At 41.3% G+C, this 19709-nt stretch overlaps 5 protein-coding genes across 8 annotated transcripts; 2 read left to right on the forward strand and 3 right to left on the reverse strand.

Moving 5' to 3' along the window:
• Nucleotides 1–22: 22 nt before the first annotated feature.
• LOC125214043 lies at nt 23–2267 on the reverse strand. Its single transcript, XM_048114900.1, has 3 exons — nt 1623–2267; nt 349–1542; nt 23–248 (listed from the first exon to the last, which is right to left on the reverse strand). The coding sequence occupies exons 1-3, from the start codon at nt 2224–2226 to the stop codon at nt 205–207; spliced, it is 1842 nt and encodes a 613-aa protein (XP_047970857.1). The 5' UTR covers nt 2227–2267; the 3' UTR covers nt 23–204.
• A 1704-nt stretch (nt 2268–3971) lies between these two features.
• On the forward strand, nt 3972–8305 carry LOC125213651 (protein TOC75-3, chloroplastic-like). The gene is made up of 7 exons (XM_048114305.1): nt 3972–5210; nt 5662–5883; nt 5957–6064; nt 6152–6343; nt 6474–6722; nt 7357–7611; nt 7752–8305. The coding sequence occupies exons 1-7, from the start codon at nt 4044–4046 to the stop codon at nt 7989–7991; spliced, it is 2433 nt and encodes an 810-aa protein (XP_047970262.1). The 5' UTR covers nt 3972–4043; the 3' UTR covers nt 7992–8305.
• Nucleotides 8306–8626: 321 nt separating this feature from the next.
• On the forward strand, nt 8627–11034 carry LOC125212036 (chaperone protein DnaJ). Of its 2 annotated transcripts, XM_048112048.1 has the most exons (5): nt 8627–9060; nt 9332–9500; nt 10153–10185; nt 10334–10428; nt 10515–11034. In XM_048112048.1, the coding sequence occupies exons 1-5, from the start codon at nt 8734–8736 to the stop codon at nt 10743–10745; spliced, it is 855 nt and encodes a 284-aa protein (XP_047968005.1). In that variant the 5' UTR covers nt 8627–8733; the 3' UTR covers nt 10746–11034. The 2 variants fall into 2 exon arrangements, with proteins under 2 accessions (XP_047968005.1, XP_047968006.1); XM_048112049.1 differs by lacking the exon at nt 10153–10185 and having other exon boundaries at nt 8630–9060.
• A 183-nt stretch (nt 11035–11217) lies between these two features.
• On the reverse strand, nt 11218–15017 carry LOC125212035 (protein TOC75-3, chloroplastic-like). The gene is made up of 7 exons (XM_048112047.1): nt 13774–15017; nt 13231–13452; nt 13050–13157; nt 12770–12961; nt 12391–12639; nt 11887–12141; nt 11218–11746 (listed from the first exon to the last, which is right to left on the reverse strand). The coding sequence occupies exons 1-7, from the start codon at nt 14956–14958 to the stop codon at nt 11507–11509; spliced, it is 2451 nt and encodes an 816-aa protein (XP_047968004.1). The 5' UTR covers nt 14959–15017; the 3' UTR covers nt 11218–11506.
• A 664-nt stretch (nt 15018–15681) lies between these two features.
• Nucleotides 15682–19128, reverse strand: LOC125214312 (transcription factor PCL1-like). Of its 3 annotated transcripts, none has more exons than XM_048115271.1 (2): nt 17812–18886; nt 15682–15962 (listed from the first exon to the last, which is right to left on the reverse strand). In XM_048115271.1, the coding sequence occupies exon 1, from the start codon at nt 18804–18806 to the stop codon at nt 17841–17843; it is 966 nt and encodes a 321-aa protein (XP_047971228.1). In that variant the 5' UTR covers nt 18807–18886; the 3' UTR covers nt 15682–15962; nt 17812–17840. The 3 variants fall into 3 exon arrangements, with proteins under 3 accessions (XP_047971228.1, XP_047971229.1, XP_047971227.1); XM_048115272.1 differs by lacking the exon at nt 15682–15962 and having other exon boundaries at nt 17591–18035; nt 18107–19128; XM_048115270.1 differs by lacking the exon at nt 15682–15962 and adding an exon at nt 17591–17746 and having other exon boundaries at nt 17812–18874.
• Nucleotides 19129–19709: the final 581 nt, after the last annotated feature.

A 19709-nucleotide genomic window follows, 5' to 3' on the forward strand; every position in this document is an offset into this window, starting at 1 on the left:
TAATTGTCTTAGCAAGATAATATACCAAATTAACTTAACCCATTTTACTCGTGTAAATCTAAGTATTCATTTTCTTTTTAGTAGTATTACAAATTAGTGGGAGTAAAACTCTAAAACTCAGCCTAAACACAGGCGTGTTAAAACAAAAAATTATACAAAAGAGAATTCTGCTCTGCACTCTCCAAATTTGCTGCGTATGAATGTTCAGTTAGTCTGGAGAATCCTTCCTTTGTTTTCTTCCTCATAAACTGTGAAACAACCACATCAATGAACATGTTACAGATTTAGCTACTTTAAATTCATATGAATTTCTTGAAGTATTTTAAATGAAGTGAAACAGTAGATCACCTTCATGAGCATTGCTGGACGCTGTGGCAATAGGTGAGTTGTTGGCACTGTTTGTGAAAACTTTGGTGGAACAAACATGGACTGAAGCAGCGCGGTTCAGTTGAGGACTCGCTTTAGCGATTGAAGGCCTTTCTGTGTGGATTGTAGCAATGCGGTTCAGTTGAGAATTTGCTTTAGCGGCTGAAGTTCCAAGAGCAACAGGAGAAGACAGGCTTGTGGGTGTTCCTGCCTTGATTGAAGCAGCGCGTTTCAGCTGAACCTCTGTTGGACTGTTTGAAGCGTTGAGGGCAGCAACTGTTTCAACCTCTGAGGAGACAGGGGCATTGGTTATCAAGCCTGCAGATGTTTCTGTTAGGTGGGAGGCCTCCTCCTGTCTGAAAAATGAAGAGACGGCCTCTTTCACCAAATCCACCACGCCCGTCTCCCCGGTGCTCTTCCTGGGACTAATGGCCTCTGTTATAGCCTGTGAGAGTGCTCTTTCGTCGTCTCCAGGCTCCAGCTTGCTCAAGAAATACTCCTTCACGGAAACTCCTTTGTCGTATGTTTGAGGACTCCCGCTCGCGCATTGCTTCACGTTTCCTGCATCTTCACTCACTAACTCCGCTTTCGCTTCCTGAGACGGTTTTGCTCCCGGAGATGCAACAGCAATGCTGGCTATCTTGCTAGCAATCTGTTGTGTTGCATCAGACACGACCGTGCAGGCCGGTCCCAGTTTGTCAGCTACAGCGTGGCTGGTGTTTGTGATCATGCTGGCACCAGTGTGGGTTGCGTCCGACACTGCAGTGTAGGCTGGAGCCAGTTTGTCCGCGACAGCGTGTGTAGTGTTTGAGATCGTGTTGGCGTTGATGTTGTGGGTTGCGTCAGACACTGCAGTGTAGGTGTTGTGGGTTGCATCCGACACAGCTGCGTAGGCCGGAGCCAGTTTGTTGGCTACGGCTTGAGTGGTGCTGGTGTTGTTGTTGTTCTTGTTCTTGCCGGATCCAGCAGACAGTGCACAGGCTGTAGCCAGTTTTTCAACTACAGCACGAGTCTTGTCTGCGATGGGGTTTGGGCTCGCGGGTTGGTCGGTTCCTAGCATTGCAGCTTCATGGTTCATGTTTGGCGCCCGATGACTATTGGAGACGACAGGCTCCGCCCTCGGGTGCTGCCTTGCCGTCTCCTTCAGACTTTCGGGCGCTGCTTCTGACTCGTACACTGGATTCAGAAAACAGATGATGTCAGTTAAAAATTGATGAAATCAAGATTCATTTAAAAATGGTTGATTGGTTAGGTACTTGGAGCGCCAAGATACTCGGGATCATAGTCATCTTCATGATCGCAGTCATCTTCCATCGTAGCCCCCCAAGAAGGGGTGATGTTGTCGCGGTCGTGGCTCAGGCCGTAACTCTGGTTGCGGCTCTGGCTGTGGTTGTAGTTAGGGACGTGGCTGTTGTTACGGCTGAGGTCATGGCTCTGGCCTTGGCTATAGTTATGGCTGAGGCTGTGGTTGACGCCATGGCTCTGGCTGCGGCTGTAGTTATGGCTGAGGCTTTGGTTGAGGGCATGGCTTTGGCCGCGGCTGTAGTTATGGCTGAGGCTTTGGTTGAGGGCATGGCTCTGGCCACGGCTGTAATTATGGCTCTGGCTGCGGCTGTATTTATTATGGCTGAGGTCAGGGCTCTGGCTGTGGTCAGGCTCGTGGAAATCGATGCCATTCCTGCGGCGGCTGCTGAGGCTGTATCTCAACTTCTTGGCCGTGTCCCGGACCTTAGAGAGAACCGACTTTTTGCCGTCCGGGGAGGAGGGGCAGTTGCTGGGGCACACTTCATGATCATCATGGCCTGCTTTACCTCCCGGAGACAAATTTGATGACCAGTATGTCTCTTCAACTACATTCATATTTTTTACATTATTATGATATTCAAAGCTACTCAAATGTACTAAAAAAGGGCATTTTATTTTTTTTGATGAGGGAAATAAATACTAAATACTTTACCTCTTAGGAGCTGGTCCCCGGTGGGGGGAGATTGAGATAGAGATAGGGATTGAGATAGAGATCTAGGTGATGATTGAGGGCTGCTCTTCCTCCTCTCAAGTTGAGCCATTTTTTTTTGTGTGTATGTATTGTTTTCTTGAAATGGAATGAGGAATATACTCCATATAAGAAGGCGCAGCCAGCTATTTTCAAGGCATGTTTTTAGGCTTGTTCAATGGACTATAATCTAGAACTAAATTCTGCCCTTGCCTTTTGTAATTTACAATTATGTGACTCCTTGTATTTTTACTTTATTTAGCAATTTGACTTTGTCCAAATTTACAATGACCCTATCTTACAAATTTCACGATCACAACAATAAAACGAATGTTTTTCGTCCAACTTATAGGTTGAAGATTTAAGTCACCGTAATAACGAAGCGGGGCGTATTTCGGAGAGGATCACCTACAACAAACCCTAATCCATCTCCTAATACACACTCACTATCATTTATTATGTTTGTAAGTGTGTATTAGGAAATAGATCAGGATTTGCCAGTGATTCTTACCGGATGTCTTTATATGAGATAGTACATTAATGATATGCTACATATCTTATGTGAGCAACAATTTCGATCGACGCATGCGACATTGTTCGTTTTGATTTATATACTTAGTTTGATTCTAATACATTAAAAGATATTAGTGAAGTTTTTAATTTCACAAAATTCTTAAAAAAACAAAGCTTGATTTGCTCGTTTTCTCTATAATTCCAAATAAATTAATAAAATTACATATCGAGCTTTGATTTTTTATGAATTTTTTGGAATTAAAAACTTCAATAACTTTTTTTAATGTATTAGAATCAAATTCGGTGTATAAATAAAAACGAACAACGTTAAACATGCGTCAAACGAAAGTGGTGCTCACATAAGTTATGTAGCATACCATATAATTCCTCAGACATAGCATTATTAAATTTTTAGATATAGTCTAATTTTGACTAATAAATTGATAACGATGAGATATAAATGGATTTTGCGTCTTTATTTAGACTAAAGGTTAATTTTGGTACGAAACATATTAACAAAATAGGAATTTGGTCCAAAATATTCACTTTATGAAAAACATGTAATATAACAAATGAAATTCTTGTCCGAGTAGTCCTATTTTGACGGTTCCCTAAAATAACTAACGGCCATGTCGTCGTGCAATTAGCGTTGACCGTTAGTTTTTTTACGGAACAATAAAAAATGACTACTTCATAGACATTTTCATTTGTTATGAATTTATTTTTCAAAAAGTGAATATTTGATACTAAATTCATATTTTGGTTATATGTTTAGAATCAAAATTGATGTCTACTCTTCTTCCTTCCTTTTTTTTATAAAGTAATACTCCTTCCGTCTGCGAATAGGAGTCACGTTTTTTCATTTTAATTCGTCCGCGAATAAGAGTTCCGATTCACTTTTACCATAACAGAGTCTTGTCTTCCACTAACCCATTTCACTCACATCTCATTTAAAACTAATATATATATATATACAAGTGAGATCCTTATTTCACTAACTTTTATTCACCTATTTTTCTTAATATTTATTAAACTTCTAACGGCGGACCAATGGATTAATCAAAAAAAGTTCCATTTTTAAACCCTCAGACACTCTTTTTCTATTCTAACTTCCAAGTTCTAACCCCTTCACCCACCCACCGCTTCTGCCTTATCGAAACCGCGCCACCCAATGTCGTTCTCCGCGGCGGCGCATCTCCTTCCCCTCTCTTCCTCCGCCGCCTCCCGCCGTCGACGCCCCAATGGCACCACAACCGCCGCCGTTTCCGGTCTCCACTCCCCTTCTTCCATTCCGCAATGCAGTCTCCCATCTCCCTCCCCCTCCCAAAACCCTAAACCTCCGAAATCTCCGCCTTTTCCTTTGACCTCTATTCTCTCACCCAAATCCATAGCTGTCTCCGCTGCATCCTGCATTCTCTTTGGCATCGCCAACCCTATCTTATCCGGCGCCGACTCTGTATTCAATTTCGGCGGCGGTGGGGGAGGAAATACCGGGGGTGGCGGTGGCGGTGGGGGAGGTGAAGGCGGTGGTTTCTGGAATTTGTTGTCACCCGCTGCTATCGCTAAAGACGACGATCCCCAACAGGATTGGGATTCTCATGGACTGCCTGCCAACATCGTTGTTCAGCTTAACAAACTCAGTGGCTTCAAAAAGTACAAGGTCTCCGAGATCTTGTTCTTCGACCGCAGGCGCGGCTCCTCTGTTGGCACGGATGACTCCTTTTTCGAGATGGTCTCTCTTCGGCCTGGGGGCGTTTACACCAAAGCGCAGCTTCAGAAGGAGCTCGAGACGCTAGCCACTTGCGGAATGTTTGAAAAGGTCGATTTAGAGACGAAGACGAATCCGGATGGCTCCATTAATATAACCATCCCGTTCCTTGAATCGACATGGCAGTCTGCGGACAGATTCCGGTGCATCAATGTGGGACTTATGCCGCAGTCCAAGCCTATTGAGATGGATGCTGATATGACCGAGAAGGAGAGGCTCGAGTTCTACAGGAGCCAGGAGAAGGATTACAGGAGGAGGATCGATAGGTCGCGGCCTTGCTTGCTGCCGATGTCTGTGCAGAGAGAGATTCTGCAGATGTTAAGGGATCAGGGCAAGGTTAGTGCGAGGTTGTTGCAGAGGATTAGGGATAGGGTGCAACAGTGGTACCATGATAATGGATATGCTTGCGCTCAAGTCGTGAATTTTGGCAATTTGAATACCAAAGAGGTGGTTTGTGAAGTGGTGGAAGGTGATATCACGCAGCTGGTGATTCAGTTCCAAGATAAGCTTGGCAATGTCTGTGAGGGGAATACTCAGTTGCCTGTGATAAAAAGAGAGTTGCCAAAGCCGGTATGTGTTAATTACAATATCTCTACTCGATCGTGCCATATACTGAAATCTGAATACATTTACTGCTTTCTAGGTTATTGTGCTCACTGTTATAATGGAATGGGTTATTGGGATGATGTGTTTGCAATCTTATAAGTACTTTATTTCTGTATTTGATTGTGCATGAACACTTTATCATAGTTTGGTACTTGAATTTCTTGGTTTTGTACTTCTATGAGGAAATTATTAGAAGTGTGTGTGTGCTCTGAATGTGGTGGAATAGTGTGATATTCTCAACAATGATCTGAAAGCGTTTATAAGTGTGACATATGGTGTATGATATTCCCAACAATGATCTGAAAGCGTTTATATGTTTCTTTATCATGACTGTTTCATGTGGTGTATGTATATCTGGAAGCGTCTATAAGTGATGGGTGCCCTAGGATTCATACTGTTGCATTATTTATCACAGCTCCGCCAAGGACAAGTTTTCAATATTGAGGCTGGGAAGCAAGCACTAAGGAACATAAATTCCTTAGCCCTTTTCTCGAACATCGAGGTGAACCCTCGTCAAGATGAGAAGAATGAGGGAGGTATTATTGTTGAAGTCAAGCTTAAGGAACTGGAACAGAAATCCGCCGAAGTTAGTACTGAGTGGAGTATTGTCCCTGGTCGTGGGGGACGTCCAACGCTGGTAACTAACTTTCAAGACTAAACCATAATTAATTGGTAACCATTGATTGCTAAGGGTTTTGGTGTCTACTCAGGCTTCAGTGCAGCCAGGTGGAACTGTTTCTTTTGAGCACCGAAACATTAATGGTTTGAATAGGTCACTTCTTGGTTCAGTGACCACCAGCAACTTCCTTAATCCCCAGGTGAGTAATGTAACTTTGCTCTTCCGTAAGCTTTCTTTAAAAACAAAGTACCATCTCTCATTTAACAATTTCAAATCTGTGTGACAGGATGATCTTGCTTTCAAGCTAGAGTATGTTCATCCTTATGTAGATGGTGTATACAATCCTCGCAACCGTACCTTCCGTGCTAGTTGCTTCAACAGTAGAAAGCTGAGTCCAGTCTTCACTGGGGGACCTGGAATAGAAGAAGTTCCCCCTATATGGGTTGACAGAGCTGGGTTGAAAGCCAACATTACGGAGGTATAGCTTTTGCTTGAGCGTGCTCGTTACAGTTTTGCCCGGTCATTGGATTTAACTCAGTATAAAACCTGAATGTTGAATGTTGATTATTAAGTACTGTGGAGATGTAAACTTGATGTATTTCTTGTAGAACTTAACAAGGCAAAGCAAGTTTACTTATGGGCTTGTGATGGAGGAAATAACAACACGTGATGAAAGCAGTCACATTTCTGCAAATGGTCAAAGGGTGTTGCCAAGTGGTGGAGTTAGTGCAGATGGGCCTCCGACGACTCTCAGCGGCACTGGAATTGATCGTATGGCTTTTCTGCAGGCCAATATCACACGTGACAACACAAGATTCCTTAATGGGGCTATAGTTGGTGATAGAAATGTGTTTCAGGTGAGAATATTCAATTTGACGGTGCTCATTATTAAAGCATCATTATTTCTATACCGAAAATTTATCACATTCTTAAAAGAAAACTAATCACATCTCAGACTTGGGATACATTCTGAGGATTCCTTCTCATTCTAGATTTCCTCAATCCTGATGCAATATTATTTTAACTGTGCATCTTTCAAGCTGCTAGCCTTCGCAACCCTAATTTATATTTTGTGACCCTTTATATCTTGATCTTAACAACCAGGGGCGGAGCCAAGAATTCAATTCAGAAGGGGCAAAAATATTTATATAAAGAAATTTTAAGAATTTGTGGTGGGGCATTTATAGAGGAAATTGAAAAAATTGGAAAAATTATAAAACAAAATGATGAAAAAAAGTATGTTGAGGAGGGGCAAATGCCCCTTATCCCCTTCATGTAGCTACACCCCTGTTAACAACGTAGAAGTTGTATGTGGAATGTGTATGCATATGAGTTAAGTCAATGAGTTAACAATTTGAATCTTTTAATCAGATGTTAACACCAAGAATTGTTGTTGACAGTGCTTTTTCATTGCATCTCTTTGTGGCTGTCTCAATACATGCAGTAGAGGTTTCCACACTATAACCTCTCCAAACTTTTGATGTTCTGCAGCTTGATCAAGGTCTTGGAATCGGTAGCAAGTTTCCATTCTTCAATCGCCATCAATTAACCCTCACCAAGTTTATCCAGTTGAAGAATGTAGAGGAAGGTGCTGGGAAGCCACCACCTCCTGTTTTAGTTCTCCATGCTCGTTATGGTGGCTGTGTTGGAGATCTCCCCAGTTACGATGCATTTACTTTGGGAGGGCCTTATTCCGTCCGAGGATATAACATGGGAGAGTTGGGAGCTGCAAGAAATATAGTTGAGGTGTGATCGCCTGGCTTGTTACTATAACATGCACTGGCATTCTCTTAATATGGTTCATTTATTAGAACTGTTTGTCTTGGGAGCTCTGATCTCCACCTACACAGCTGCACAGTATCTAATGCTCGTCCTATTGTCTGTAGGTGGCTACTGAGCTCAGGATACCTGTGAGAAATACGCACGCTTACGTGTTTGCAGAACATGGAAACGATCTCGGGAGCTCTAAGGATGTCAAAGGAAATCCGACAGAGGTATACAGGAGACGGGGCCAGGGATCCTCTTACGGTGTTGGGGCAAAGTTAGGGCTAGTGAGAGTAGAGTATGCTGTCGATCAAAACTCTGGAAGTGGAGCTGTATTCTTCCGGTTTGGAGAGAGGTTTTGAACCAGTTTTGCGCATTTCATTCAATCAAAGGATTTGACATATTCTGACTCGACATCTAGTTGCTCTTTCATCGGTGTGGATTTCATTTTACGATTGGTAATAAAGTGGCTATCGAACTATGGAAATATGTTGTAGAATTTACGTTTTATGTCTATCATTATTAGCTGATGGCGGAGGAGATCCCTTTGTTTTTTCCTTGAGTGTAATGTCACTTTCAATATTTTTGAATTCTAAAATATATATGTATAATTCGAATGTCATATTGTCATGTACAATGAGAATGAGATGCATCTTTAGATGTGTTTTTGAGTTCATTTCATGTTAAAATTATTTTGTTTTGACTTAGTTTTCATCTATTTATGTTGTCATCTCCAGCCATATTACTCCTCATAGTATAGAGTTTTACGAGAAATAATATTTGCAAATTGCACTCTCAATCCCAAAAATATTCATGTTTCAAAAAATCGGATTAATATATTTATAATAACATAATTTGGATGATAAAAATTGATCGGAGACTTCATACTAATTACAGCTTACAAATGCTCCATATTATCCAAGGAAAGAATTTATTCAAATTAAATCATTTATCGAATTTCATTTGTGATTTTTTTAATTCGCTGAAAACAAAATCTGTTAATTAGGAAGAATGAATTACAACCGTTAACTTCCAGGAACGTCCTCCTCAGTCCTCTCAACCAGCAAATCCACAGGCAAAAAGATCCCATATGAATTCAAGAACATGCATGGATTCGCTCATTCTCTCACATCTCCCTCATTTTTCAGCTTAAACCCCCTTCCCAGATCGACTTCTCCGCCTTTTCTTCCCAAATTTCGGCATGGGCATAACGTCGAACACTTTGCGCGCGCACCGGAGGCCTTCCTGCGCAGTCACACCCAGCACCTCAAGAGGAAGACAATAGGAAATTACAGAGGCTCCCCCATCAGAGCGAGTGGGAGGGAGTCTCCCTACGAGGTTCTGGGCGTGTCTCCTTCTGCTTCTACCAAAGATATAAAGAGGGCTTATCGGAAACTTGCTCTTAAGTATCATCCAGATGTAAACAAGGAGGTACCTTTATGTGTTTAACGATTCTCCTGCTGTTGTTGTTTTCATCATCTCTCTCTAGATTAGTGAAGTTAAGGTGTTTTAATGTCTGATGTTTGAGAAAAAATGGAGCTTGATGTTTGAGAAACCCTAATGTGTTCCTCATTAGGCGGCAGAATAACAAAATAGACGTGAAATTGAAGATTCACCTTAACTTTTGTTGGATGAAAGCAGCATTATCTCGTATTCCTGCATCATCAGCATACTCATCCAATTGTTTATATGTTGCCTACAGGCTGGTGCTCAAGAAAAATTCATGCGGATTAAGCATGCATATAACACACTGCTGACCTCAAAATCGAGAGGTCAATATGACGCTGGCAAGCAGGGATCTGATTATTCTTATTCAGCTGGAGGATACCAGACAAGGAGTAGAGAAGCTGAAGAAGAATTCTATGGATTAGGTAAAAGACTTGCTTCAAAATCCATCCATTTTGTTTGTAGTCTAATTGTGGCATTAAACGGAAAATACTTTGTAGTCCGATCAGCAGATCAAGTTGCATGATACCATCCTAATATCACTAGGAGGTCTTTTGTTTCCGTTCTTGCATCTGCAACTTTAGGATAAAACGTCTTGAGTAAATAGTAACTTCCCTTTTGTGATGTCAGCATGTTTTCCCAGTAAATGAAGCATAGTTGATCACGGATTGCACAGGCACTTATACACATCAGTTCTCTTTCTCTCAGTATAGTCCTTCACTTGTAGACTTGTAGTATAATTATAACTCACACTAATGGTTTTTTGTTCACAATATGATGAATTTTCCCCATTTAACTCGTAGCTATACTGCTTAAGTATCATGAAAAGCATGTCAATTGTTAGTAAATGCATGTCTTTTCTTTCTCTAATGAACAGTGTCTGTCCTCTGAACTTGCTAGATGATTGTGAAAACTGCTGCATAAGAGTTCATATATTTTACCTAAAGCTACTATGGTTTTTATTTCGGCTATAGTATCTATAAATGAATTATGACCTCGTTCAGCAGTGCATTGCCCTTCTGGAGAAGTTGAAGCCCTTTTTTCTGTTTATTCTTATAGTAACCCTCGATGATGCAGGTAACCTTTTCAGGGATGTCCAAATAACAATAGGTAGATGTATCCTCCTTGCGAGATCACCGTGGTGTCTAATTTCCTCACTTTCAATGTTAAATCTTCTTGGACACTTTGCATTTGCCTCTCTAGCTGGTAAATTTTTATTTTTCTACATATGCTTCAGATATTTGTCTTATTGCTGCAGGGGACTTCTTCAGAGATCTTCAGGAAGAATTTCGCAACTGGGAGTCAACTGTTGATACTCAAGGAAAGCCAAAGAGCTTGTGGGAAGAGTTGTCGGTGAGATGCTTAATTAGCAACATTTAATTTTCCCTGATTTCTTCGCTCCCTCTAAATGTTTGTAACCATTTAATCAATCTGGGCAGGAAATTGGAGAAGAATTTGTTGAGTTCTTAGAGAAGGAACTCAACATTACAGATGAAGAGGTAGTTGAAAACAATGACAAAAATTCTTCAAAGGGCCCTGATTCATATGGAACTAAGGGCGCTGCAAATGCTGGCCGGAAGGAGGCTAATAAAGGAGGCAGCAGCATCAACGACAATATAGATGAGATTGAAGCAACCCTGGCCCAACTAAGAAAGGAACTGGGTCTATAAGTTAGGATTTGTGTTTTTGTCCTAATGCATTTGAGAATTGTGATTAGCGAATGCTATTGCACGCCCTGGTACAGTTGAAATATCCAGTTGGCGATTGCTATGGCTCACCCTGGTTCAGTCGGAATATCCAGTTGGCTCTACAAACACACACACAGTTGTGGTAAAAGAATTCTTTTGTTTGAGGTATAACTGCACCAGATTTCTGATTTGAAGAGGTAGATGTCGAACTGTGTACCATGTGTACAGTGATTGTATTTATAGAAATGGCAAATTTTTCCTTTGGCTTTTATTCATATTTTCAAGCTCCTTTCTCTTGTTGGGGTTGAGGAGAACAATGTAAGATATAAATAATAATATCTACGATTACTGCCCATCATATACTATTATTATTTTAACGATTCAATAATAAAAGTCTAGTACAATTTAAACTTTAAACTAAGTCACAACTTAAATCATTTTGACACGATTTGAATTCACTCAAAATAAATCTAAAGATGCATCTCACATTTGACAATATGACATTCAAATTATACATATATGTTAAGCAATCAAAAATATTGAAAGTAACATTACACTCAGGGAAAACAAAGGCATCTCCTCCGTCAGCAGCTAATGATAGATAGATTCTACAACATATTTTCATAGTCCGATAGCCTCATTACCAATCGTAAAATGAAATCCGCACTGATGAAAGAGCAACTAAATGTCGAGCCAGAATATGTCAAATCGTTATATGGTTGAACGAAATGCGTAAAACTGGTTCAAAACCTCTCTCCAAACCGGAAGAATACAGCACCACTTCCAGAGTTTTGATCGACAGCATACTCTACTCTCACTAGCCCTAACTTTGCCCCAACACCGTAAGAGGATCCCTGGCCCCGTCTCCTGTATACCTCTGTCGGATTTCCTTTGACATCCTTTGAACTCCCGAGATCGTTTCCATGCTCTGCAAACACGTAAGCGTGCGTATTTCTCACAGGTATCCGGAGCTCGGTAGCCACCTACAGAACATAGAACGAGCATTAGATATTGTGCAGCTGTGTAAGTGGAGATCAGAGCTCCCTAGACAAACAGTTCTAATAAATGCACCATATTAAGATAATGCCAGTGCGTGTTATAGTAACAAGCTGGGTGATCATACCTCAACTATATTTCTTGCAGCTCCCAATTCTCCCATGTTATATCCGCGGACAGAATAAGGCCCTCCCAAAGTAAATGCATCGTAACTGGGAAGATCTCCAACACAGCCACCATAACGAGCATGGAGAACTAAAACAGGAGGTGGTGGCTTCCCAGCACCTTCCTCTACATTCTTCAACTGGATAAACTTGGTTAGGGCTAATTGATGGCGATTGAAGAATGGAAACTTGCTACCGATTCCAAGGCCTTGATCAAGCTGCAAAACATCAAAAGAGTGGAAGAGGTTAGTGTGGAAACCTCTGCTGCATGTATAGAGACAACCGCAAAGAATTGCAATGAAACAGCATGTCAACAATGATTCTTGATGTTAGCATCTGATTAAAAGATTTAAATCATTCTTTACATTGGCTTAACTCATATGCATCCACATTCCACATACAAATTGTAAGCGGTTAAGAAATAATGATGCTTTAATAATGAGCACCGTCAAACTGAATATTCTCACCTGAAACACATTTCTATCACCAACTATAGCCCCATTTAGAAATCTTGTGTTGTCACGAGTGATATTGGCCTGCAGAAAAGCCATACGATCAATTCCAGTGCCGCTGAGAGTCGTCGGAGGCCCATCTGCACTAACTCCACCACTCGGCAATACCCTTTGACCATTTGCAGAAATGTGACTGCTTTCATCACGTGTTGTTATTTCCTCCATCACAAGCCCATAAGTAAACTTGCTTTGCCTTGTTATGTTCTACAAGAAATACATCAAGTTTACATCTCCACAGTACTTAATAATCAACATTCAACATTCAGGTTTTATACTGAGTTAAATCCAATGACCAGGCAAAAATATATCGAGCACGCTCAAGCAAAAGCTATACCTCTGTAATGTTGGCTTTCAACCCAGCTCTGTCAACCCATATAGGGGGAACTTCTTCTATTCCAGGTCCCCCAGTGAAGACTGGACTCAGCTTTCTACTGTTGAAGCAACTAGCACGGAAGGTACGGTTGCGAGGATTGTATACACCATCTACATAAGGATGAACATACTCTAGCTTGAAAGCAAGATCATCCTGTCACACAGATTTGAAAATGTTAAATGAGAGATGGTACTTCATTTTAAAAAGAAAGCTTACGGAAGAGCAAAGTTACATCACTCACCTGGGGATTAAGGAAGTTGCTAGTGGTCACTGAACCAAGAAGTGACCTATTCAAACCATTAATGTTTCGGTGCTCAAAAGAAACTGTTCCTCCAGGTTGCACTGAAGCCTGAGCAGACACCGAAACACTTAGCAATCAACGATTACCAATTAATTATGGTTTAGTCTTGGAAGTTACTTACCAGCGTAGGACGGCCCCCACGGCCAGGGACAATACTCCACTCAGTACTAACTTCAGCGGATTTCTGTTCCAGTTCCTTAAGCTTGACTTCAACAATAATACCTCCCTCATTCTTCTCATCTTGACGAGGGTTCACCTCAATATTTGAGAAAAGGGCCAAGGAATTTATGTTTCTTAGTGCTTGCTTCCCAGCCTCAATATTGAAAACTTGTCCTTGGCGGAGCTGTTATAAATAATGCAACAGTATGAATCCAAAGGCACCTATCACTTTGTAATGCTTTCATATAAACATACACCATATGTAACACTTTAACGTATAGTCGTATACATAAACCACATGAAACAAACACAATTGATCAAACCCATTCAGACCATTCTAAGGATGATCAAATTTAATACACCAGAAATACACTACAAAAATGGATTCGTGGGACCAGCATTTGATTTTCAGGCAAATTAACACACTAGTGAGCTCAGTAACCTAGAAAGTAGCAGATTTCAGTATATGGCACGATCGAGTAGAGATATTGTAATTGACACATACCGGCTTTGGCAACTCTCTTTTTATAACAGGCAACTGAGTATTCCCCGCACAAACATTGCCAAGCTTGTCTTGGAACTGAATCACCAGCTGCGTAATATCACCTTCCACCACTTCACAAACCACCTCTTTGGTATTCAAATTGCCAAAATTCACAACTTGAGCACAAGCATATCCATTATCATGGTACCACTGTTGCACCCTATCCCTAATCCTCTGCAACAACCTCGCACTAACCTTGCCCTGATCCCTTAACATCTGCAGAATCTCTCTCTGCACAGACATCGGCAGCAAGCAAGGCCGCGACCTATCGATCCTCCTCCTGTAATCCTTCTCCTGGCTCCTGTAGAACTCGAGCCTCTCCTTCTCAGTCATATCAGCATCCATCTCAATAGGCTTGGACTGCGGCATAAGTCCCACATTGATGCACCGGAATCTGTCCGCAGACTGCCATGTCGATTCAAGGAACGGGATGGTTATATTAATGGAGCCATCCGGATTCGTCTTCGTCTCTAAATCGACCTTTTCAAACATTCCGCAAGTGGCTAGCGTCTCGAGCTCCTTCTGAAGCTGCGCTTTGGTGTAAACGCCCCCAGGCCGAAGAGAGACCATCTCAAAGAAGGAGTCATCTGTGCCAACAGAGGAGCCGCGCCTGCGGTCCAAGAACAAGATCTCGGAGACCTTGTACTTTTTGAAGCCACTGAGTTTGTTAAGCTGAACAACGATGTTGGCAGGCAGTCCATGAGAATCCCAATCCTGTTGGGGATCGTCGTCTTTAGCGATAGCAGCGGGTGACAAAAAATTCCAGAAACCACCACCTTCACCTCCGCTGTTTCCTCCCCCACCGTCACCGCCACCCCCGGTATTTCCTCCCCCACCGCCGCCGAAATTGAATAGAGAGTCGGCGCCGGATAAGATAGGGTTGGCGATGCCAAAGAGAATGCAGGATGCGGCGGAGACAGCTATGGATTTGGGGGAGAGAATGGAGTTCAAAGGGAAAGGCGGAGATTTTGGAGGTTTAGGGTTTTGGGAGGAGGACGGAGATGGGAGACTGCATTGCAGAGTGGAAGAAGAGGAGTGGAGACCTGAAGATGCGGCGGCGGTTGTGGTGCCACTGGGGGGGCGGCGGCGGCGGGAGGCGGCGGAGGAAGAGAGAGGAAGGAGATGCGCCGCCGCGGAGAACGACATTGGGTGGCGCGGTTTCGATAAGGTTGAATAAGAGAAGGCGTTCCAAGGTTTTACAAATTACAATTTCTAAACATACTTCACCAATAATGCAACATCCATTTCTATATAATCATTACTATATCACTTTTTACTTGTTATATGATGATGTATATTTATTTTAAAAGATCATAAATTAAATGGGTTCACATTTTGTTCTAGCTCATGGAGTATGTTTTAGTTCATATTTCTTGTTTTTGGTTTTAGTAATAGTAGATATATTTTTGTTCTGATTTAATGATTTCATAAAAAAAATTAAAATATATCACTTGAATCAGACAAAATGAGAATTTATTAACTATAAATTGACATTTTCTTCATTTGTATTCTACTATATGGTTTTTATTTTGTCAATATACTAGTAGTAGTTAGTAGTAGTACTACTCTAGCAACCTAGTTTGTGGGATTGTAGACACTATACAGTTTTTTAGTGGGATTGTAGACACTATACAGTTTTTTAGAGTGATCAATAACAATTCATCAACTTTTTTTTTGTAATCGCGGTGACTTAAATACTTAATATAGTGATTAGAGATTATGACTTCAACATTCTATTAGTTAGAGAGAACACATCTTACAGATAAGCTAATTCAACCTAGCACTTGAAGAGTAGGACCAAGTCAAATTACTAAAAAAAGTAAAAATATAGGAGTCGCATATTTGTAAATTGCAAGAGCGAAGGCAGAATTTAGTTTTAGATTAGTCCATTGAAGAAGCGAAGAAGAATTTGTTGATAAGGACTCAACATAACAGATGAAGAGGTAGTTGAATACAATGACAATGAAGTCTTCAAAAATCGAAGGGCCATGATTCATATCAGATTGTCATAATCGAGCAACATTCATCCGTGCAACAAGATCAACGAGCCAAAATTACATACGAAGCTCCCTCGAGATCAAATAGCAGCAGCAGCAGTACTGCAGTGTGTAGTCTATACTTTGGCTGTAGCCTGCCCTTGCTACCACATCCTGATCAAAACAGCCGTGTATAAAGAAAAGGGAGACTTGCATTCTAAATCATGGCAAAAAGGGAAGGAGACTCGATTTCTGGTTAATGAAAAAGTGCAGTTATTAGGAGTATATTAATACTGGATTCTGAAAAACCAAACTCAGTAAAGCCATGCTTGTCCAGAAACACACAAGCATTAATCATCAGTACAACAAGTCCCAGAAAAACTAACGACTTCTGCATGAAGGCGAGACTAATTTGACGGTAAGGTTTAGCTTCAGTGCACCACAGAAACCATTGCACTCAATCTTCCATTTTACTCTGGCAGCCGACACTCAAATCACACACATTTGTAAGGTGGCAACAACAATGCTCCTCAAGCATAAAAAAGCAATTTGACAGTCGAAGAGACCTAGAACTGACAAAAGGGGAGAACTGTAGCATTTTAATGTCACCTGCAAAACCTGAAAACTCAAAATTCCACTTCAAAGCTTATATGGCTCCAAGACAGCTGTACTTTCCTAGTAATTACAATGAAATCCTGAAATCCTAAAGGAATTCAATTACAGAATGCTTTATGAAAAACTAGGATCATTCTTGACTGCAATAAGATGAAAAGGAGCAAGCAGAAAAGAGGGAGGACAAAGAAAAGTAATCTTTTTTTGGGAACAGATATCCAGATAGAAAAAAATCATAGATATACATGGACACATTGAACATTAAAGAAAGTCACTGTTGAAAATGATGCAAAGCTCGTAAGATTCTCCCTTTTTAAAAGTAAAAAAGGTGACAGGTCATTTTCTGCTCCAAGGAAAAAAAACCTTTAAGGAACTAAGATAAACAGTGAATCATTAGATAAACAAGATTTAAACAAGATAAAAAGATGCCAGAACACATGTTTATATTCAATGACATGTTCCTATCCAATTGGATGAGGGAAGGTGCATACTCTTCATTAAAATATTCCCCAACAATTTAAAGGGGATAAGAGGATAACATTACAACAAGATGGAACAGTTTCAAACAAAACCACAATAAATTCTAAATTGCTATCAAACTTAGCTAAAAAGTATTACAAGCCTTCATAGGAGGACCAAGGCTACATAAAATGATGGTGGAATATCTTACATTTCTTAAGAGAAGTAGAGGAATCAGGAAACAGGAAAGATAACATCAAGAAAAGATAGATGAAAGATGATCTGAGATTTAAAGTCAGATAGAATTTCAACTGCAAAGGAGATGTCTACAGATTTGAACGGAGTAATTCACAACAAATCTTCCACAAAGAAAAGATATCCAAGATTATGTTCCAAAAAGTGACGAGAGCAACTATATTTTGGCAGATAAAAGCTCTATATCTTCGAGCCCTGTTCTACTACGAGGGCATCATGGACTTCAAGACTATAGTTGAACTGAGAGCCCGTTAACTGAAAACATAATTATTCCATGTACAGAATCCAAATTTAACATTATAGACCAATAATTTCATTTATCCTAGTCCTGCTATAAATAAAATAGGGATATACAGAGTATCCAGCACTTCTCCATAAATGCTATATGTATCTTCTTTTCGGAACAATCTTGATTTGGGTCTCAAAGAACCAAGCTAGCTATATAGAGTATACTTAATAAGCAATAAGACATCCGCTGAAAGCAAGTACACAATATATAATTCAAAAAACTCATTTAACAGATTGAGAAATCTATGTTTCACAGGATAAAAAGAATGAATTTGGCAAAACATTAGTCATAGCTGAGGTTCACTTCACATGCCACATTCCCAAGGCAATGAATCCACCAGACCCTGTATGACCAGCTTTCAATCAGCAAAAGAAACTCACAATCAACAATGCACAAATCAATTATCACCTTTATTCCGACTTCCAACACCGCTCTGCCTAACACTTGCTATTGTTTTGAGTCGTATGATGCTGCGGATAGCCATTATACTTATTGCCAGACCAATCCCTCTGCTGCTGCATCATACTCCCATACTGCTGCTGCTGATAGTGATGACTATGATGCGAATGCGCAGCTTCGTATCCATGGTAGCCGTGTCCATGCGCCATTCCCATCATCTGCATCGGCACAATCTGAGGCGGCGGAGGGTATGGCATCGGAATTGACATCCCCATATGGTTATTAGCACTACTTCCATTATTACCAACACTGCTATGGCTGCCGTTTGCAATTCCATTCCCGTGGCTGGGGCCGGCGCTGGACGACTCGTTGAAGCTCTGCGTTGGCAGCGGAGTCGAGGCAAAGAGGTGATCGGACGGCGACGGCCCCTCGTTGGACAAACCCTGCATCCTCTTCACATACAGCCTGTACTTCTGGAGATGGCTGGCGACGTTCTCCCGAGTCAAACCCTCGACATTCATCAGCTGCATAATCGTCTTCGGCACGGCGTTCTTCAGCCCTAGGTGCGCCACCACGTCCACGAACCGCTTGTGCAGCTGCGGGGTCCACACGAGGCGCGGCCGCTTCAGAGCCTTCGCCGTGGCCGTCGACTGGTCGTCGGTGCAGTTGTCGACCGTCGGATCGTCGGGGGAGTCGGCGCGGCGGGTCTTCTTCGGGTCGGAGCCCTCGTCGGCGGCGTCGTCGGCGGCCATGGCGTGATCGTCGCCGAAGGGCTTGAAATTGGCGGCGGCGGCGGAGGAGGAGGAGACGCGGAGGGAGGAGAGGGTGGTGCGGGAGGCGCGGGTGACGTCGACGGCGGTGCGGGGCGGGTCCGGCGAGATGCGGAAGGCGGAGGCCAATTCGAGGGGGATCAGGGACTGGGATAAGGGGGTGAGGTCGTCGGCGGAGGGGAGGCCGTCCTCCCAGTCGGAGACGGCGTCGTCGATCTTGGCTTCTTCACTCATGGAATTGGAATGAGTGATCAAATTCGTTTGATTTGGGAGTGAGAGAGAGGGGAATTGGATTATGATTGTGGGGTGTGGATATAAATAACTAGTTTTTGGGTGGAAAAAGTGCAATATCAGATTCCAAGTGGAGTGCCACGCTGGACTCCTTCCTCAGATATTTGTTGATCTTTTAATAAATATCTCCATCTCTAATCTCAATCCATTTCCAAATTCACCTTTTTTATTCACTACTGCTTACTTCCTTTTATAGAAGAAGCCACCCACTCTTGTGGGCCCCGACTTTTTATTGATCTTGTAATAAATCTCTCTCTCTAATCTCGACCCAATTTTTTCATATTCATTTAAATATATAAAAATTATACACGATTCGAAGCCTTTCTTTACAACCTGAAAAAAAAAATATGGATTACTATTTAATAATTGAGTATAGTAAGAATAAATTAAATAAATTAGTAGAGAGTAAAACAGATAAATTAAGAAAGAATAAAATTAGAGAAATATAATGTAAAAGAGTTTAAAAGTTTAATTTTTTGCCAAAAATGAAAATATCTCCAAAATAAACAAAATGTTAGTATCTAATTATTTTTACTTCTAACAAATATTTTTAATAAAAGAGGATCACACAACCAAACATGAAGATGACATGGCAGCCTAGTGAAATCAGACATTATTCATTTGTTTTGTAACCATGTGATTCAAACGTACACAGGCTATTTGATTCGAGCGCACATTTCGTGACCATTGATTCAAACTCACAACCTATTGACTGAACGAAAACTATCTTACCAACAAAGAGTCAAAGACAGACTTCATCATCAGATACATCATTTCTTTACTCATAAAAAACAGATTTTTTTTTTAATTTGGATTTTCGCTTTCTTAATAAGTACACAGTATTAT

Source organism: Salvia hispanica, chromosome 3, assembly GCF_023119035.1.
Source record: "Salvia hispanica cultivar TCC Black 2014 chromosome 3, UniMelb_Shisp_WGS_1.0, whole genome shotgun sequence".
Taxonomy (NCBI): domain Eukaryota; kingdom Viridiplantae; phylum Streptophyta; class Magnoliopsida; order Lamiales; family Lamiaceae; genus Salvia; species Salvia hispanica.

Bases quoted from the DNA above. Each gene is read 5' to 3' on its own strand.
- LOC125213651 (XM_048114305.1), top strand. From the start codon at position 4,044: ATGTCGTTCTCCGCGGCGGCGCATCTCCTTCCCCTCTCTTCCTCCGCC. The intron at 5,211-5,661 runs GTATGTGTTAAT...TATTTATCACAG, and splicing joins AAAGAGAGTTGCCAAAGCCG to CTCCGCCAAGGACAAGTTTT. The intron at 5,884-5,956 runs GTAACTAACTTT...GTGTCTACTCAG, and splicing joins GTGGGGGACGTCCAACGCTG to GCTTCAGTGCAGCCAGGTGG.
- LOC125214312 (XM_048115271.1), bottom strand. From the start codon at position 18,806: ATGAGTGAAGAAGCCAAGATCGACGACGCCGTCTCCGACTGGGAGGAC.
- LOC125212036 (XM_048112048.1), top strand. From the start codon at position 8,734: ATGCATGGATTCGCTCATTCTCTCACATCTCCCTCATTTTTCAGCTTA. The intron at 9,061-9,331 runs GTACCTTTATGT...TGTTGCCTACAG, and splicing joins ATCCAGATGTAAACAAGGAG to GCTGGTGCTCAAGAAAAATT. The intron at 9,501-10,152 runs GTAAAAGACTTG...TCGATGATGCAG, and splicing joins AGAAGAATTCTATGGATTAG to GTAACCTTTTCAGGGATGTC.
- LOC125212035 (XM_048112047.1), bottom strand. From the start codon at position 14,958: ATGTCGTTCTCCGCGGCGGCGCATCTCCTTCCTCTCTCTTCCTCCGCC. The intron at 13,158-13,230 runs GTAAGTAACTTC...GTGTCTGCTCAG, and splicing joins GTGGGGGCCGTCCTACGCTG to GCTTCAGTGCAACCTGGAGG. The intron at 11,747-11,886 runs GTATGATCACCC...TATGTTCTGTAG, and splicing joins CTGCAAGAAATATAGTTGAG to GTGGCTACCGAGCTCCGGAT.
- LOC125214043 (XM_048114900.1), bottom strand. From the start codon at position 2,226: ATGAATGTAGTTGAAGAGACATACTGGTCATCAAATTTGTCTCCGGGA. The intron at 1,543-1,622 runs GTACCTAACCAA...TTCTGAATCCAG, and splicing joins CGAGTATCTTGGCGCTCCAA to TGTACGAGTCAGAAGCAGCG. The intron at 249-348 runs GTGATCTACTGT...GTTGTTTCACAG, and splicing joins GTCCAGCAATGCTCATGAAG to TTTATGAGGAAGAAAACAAA.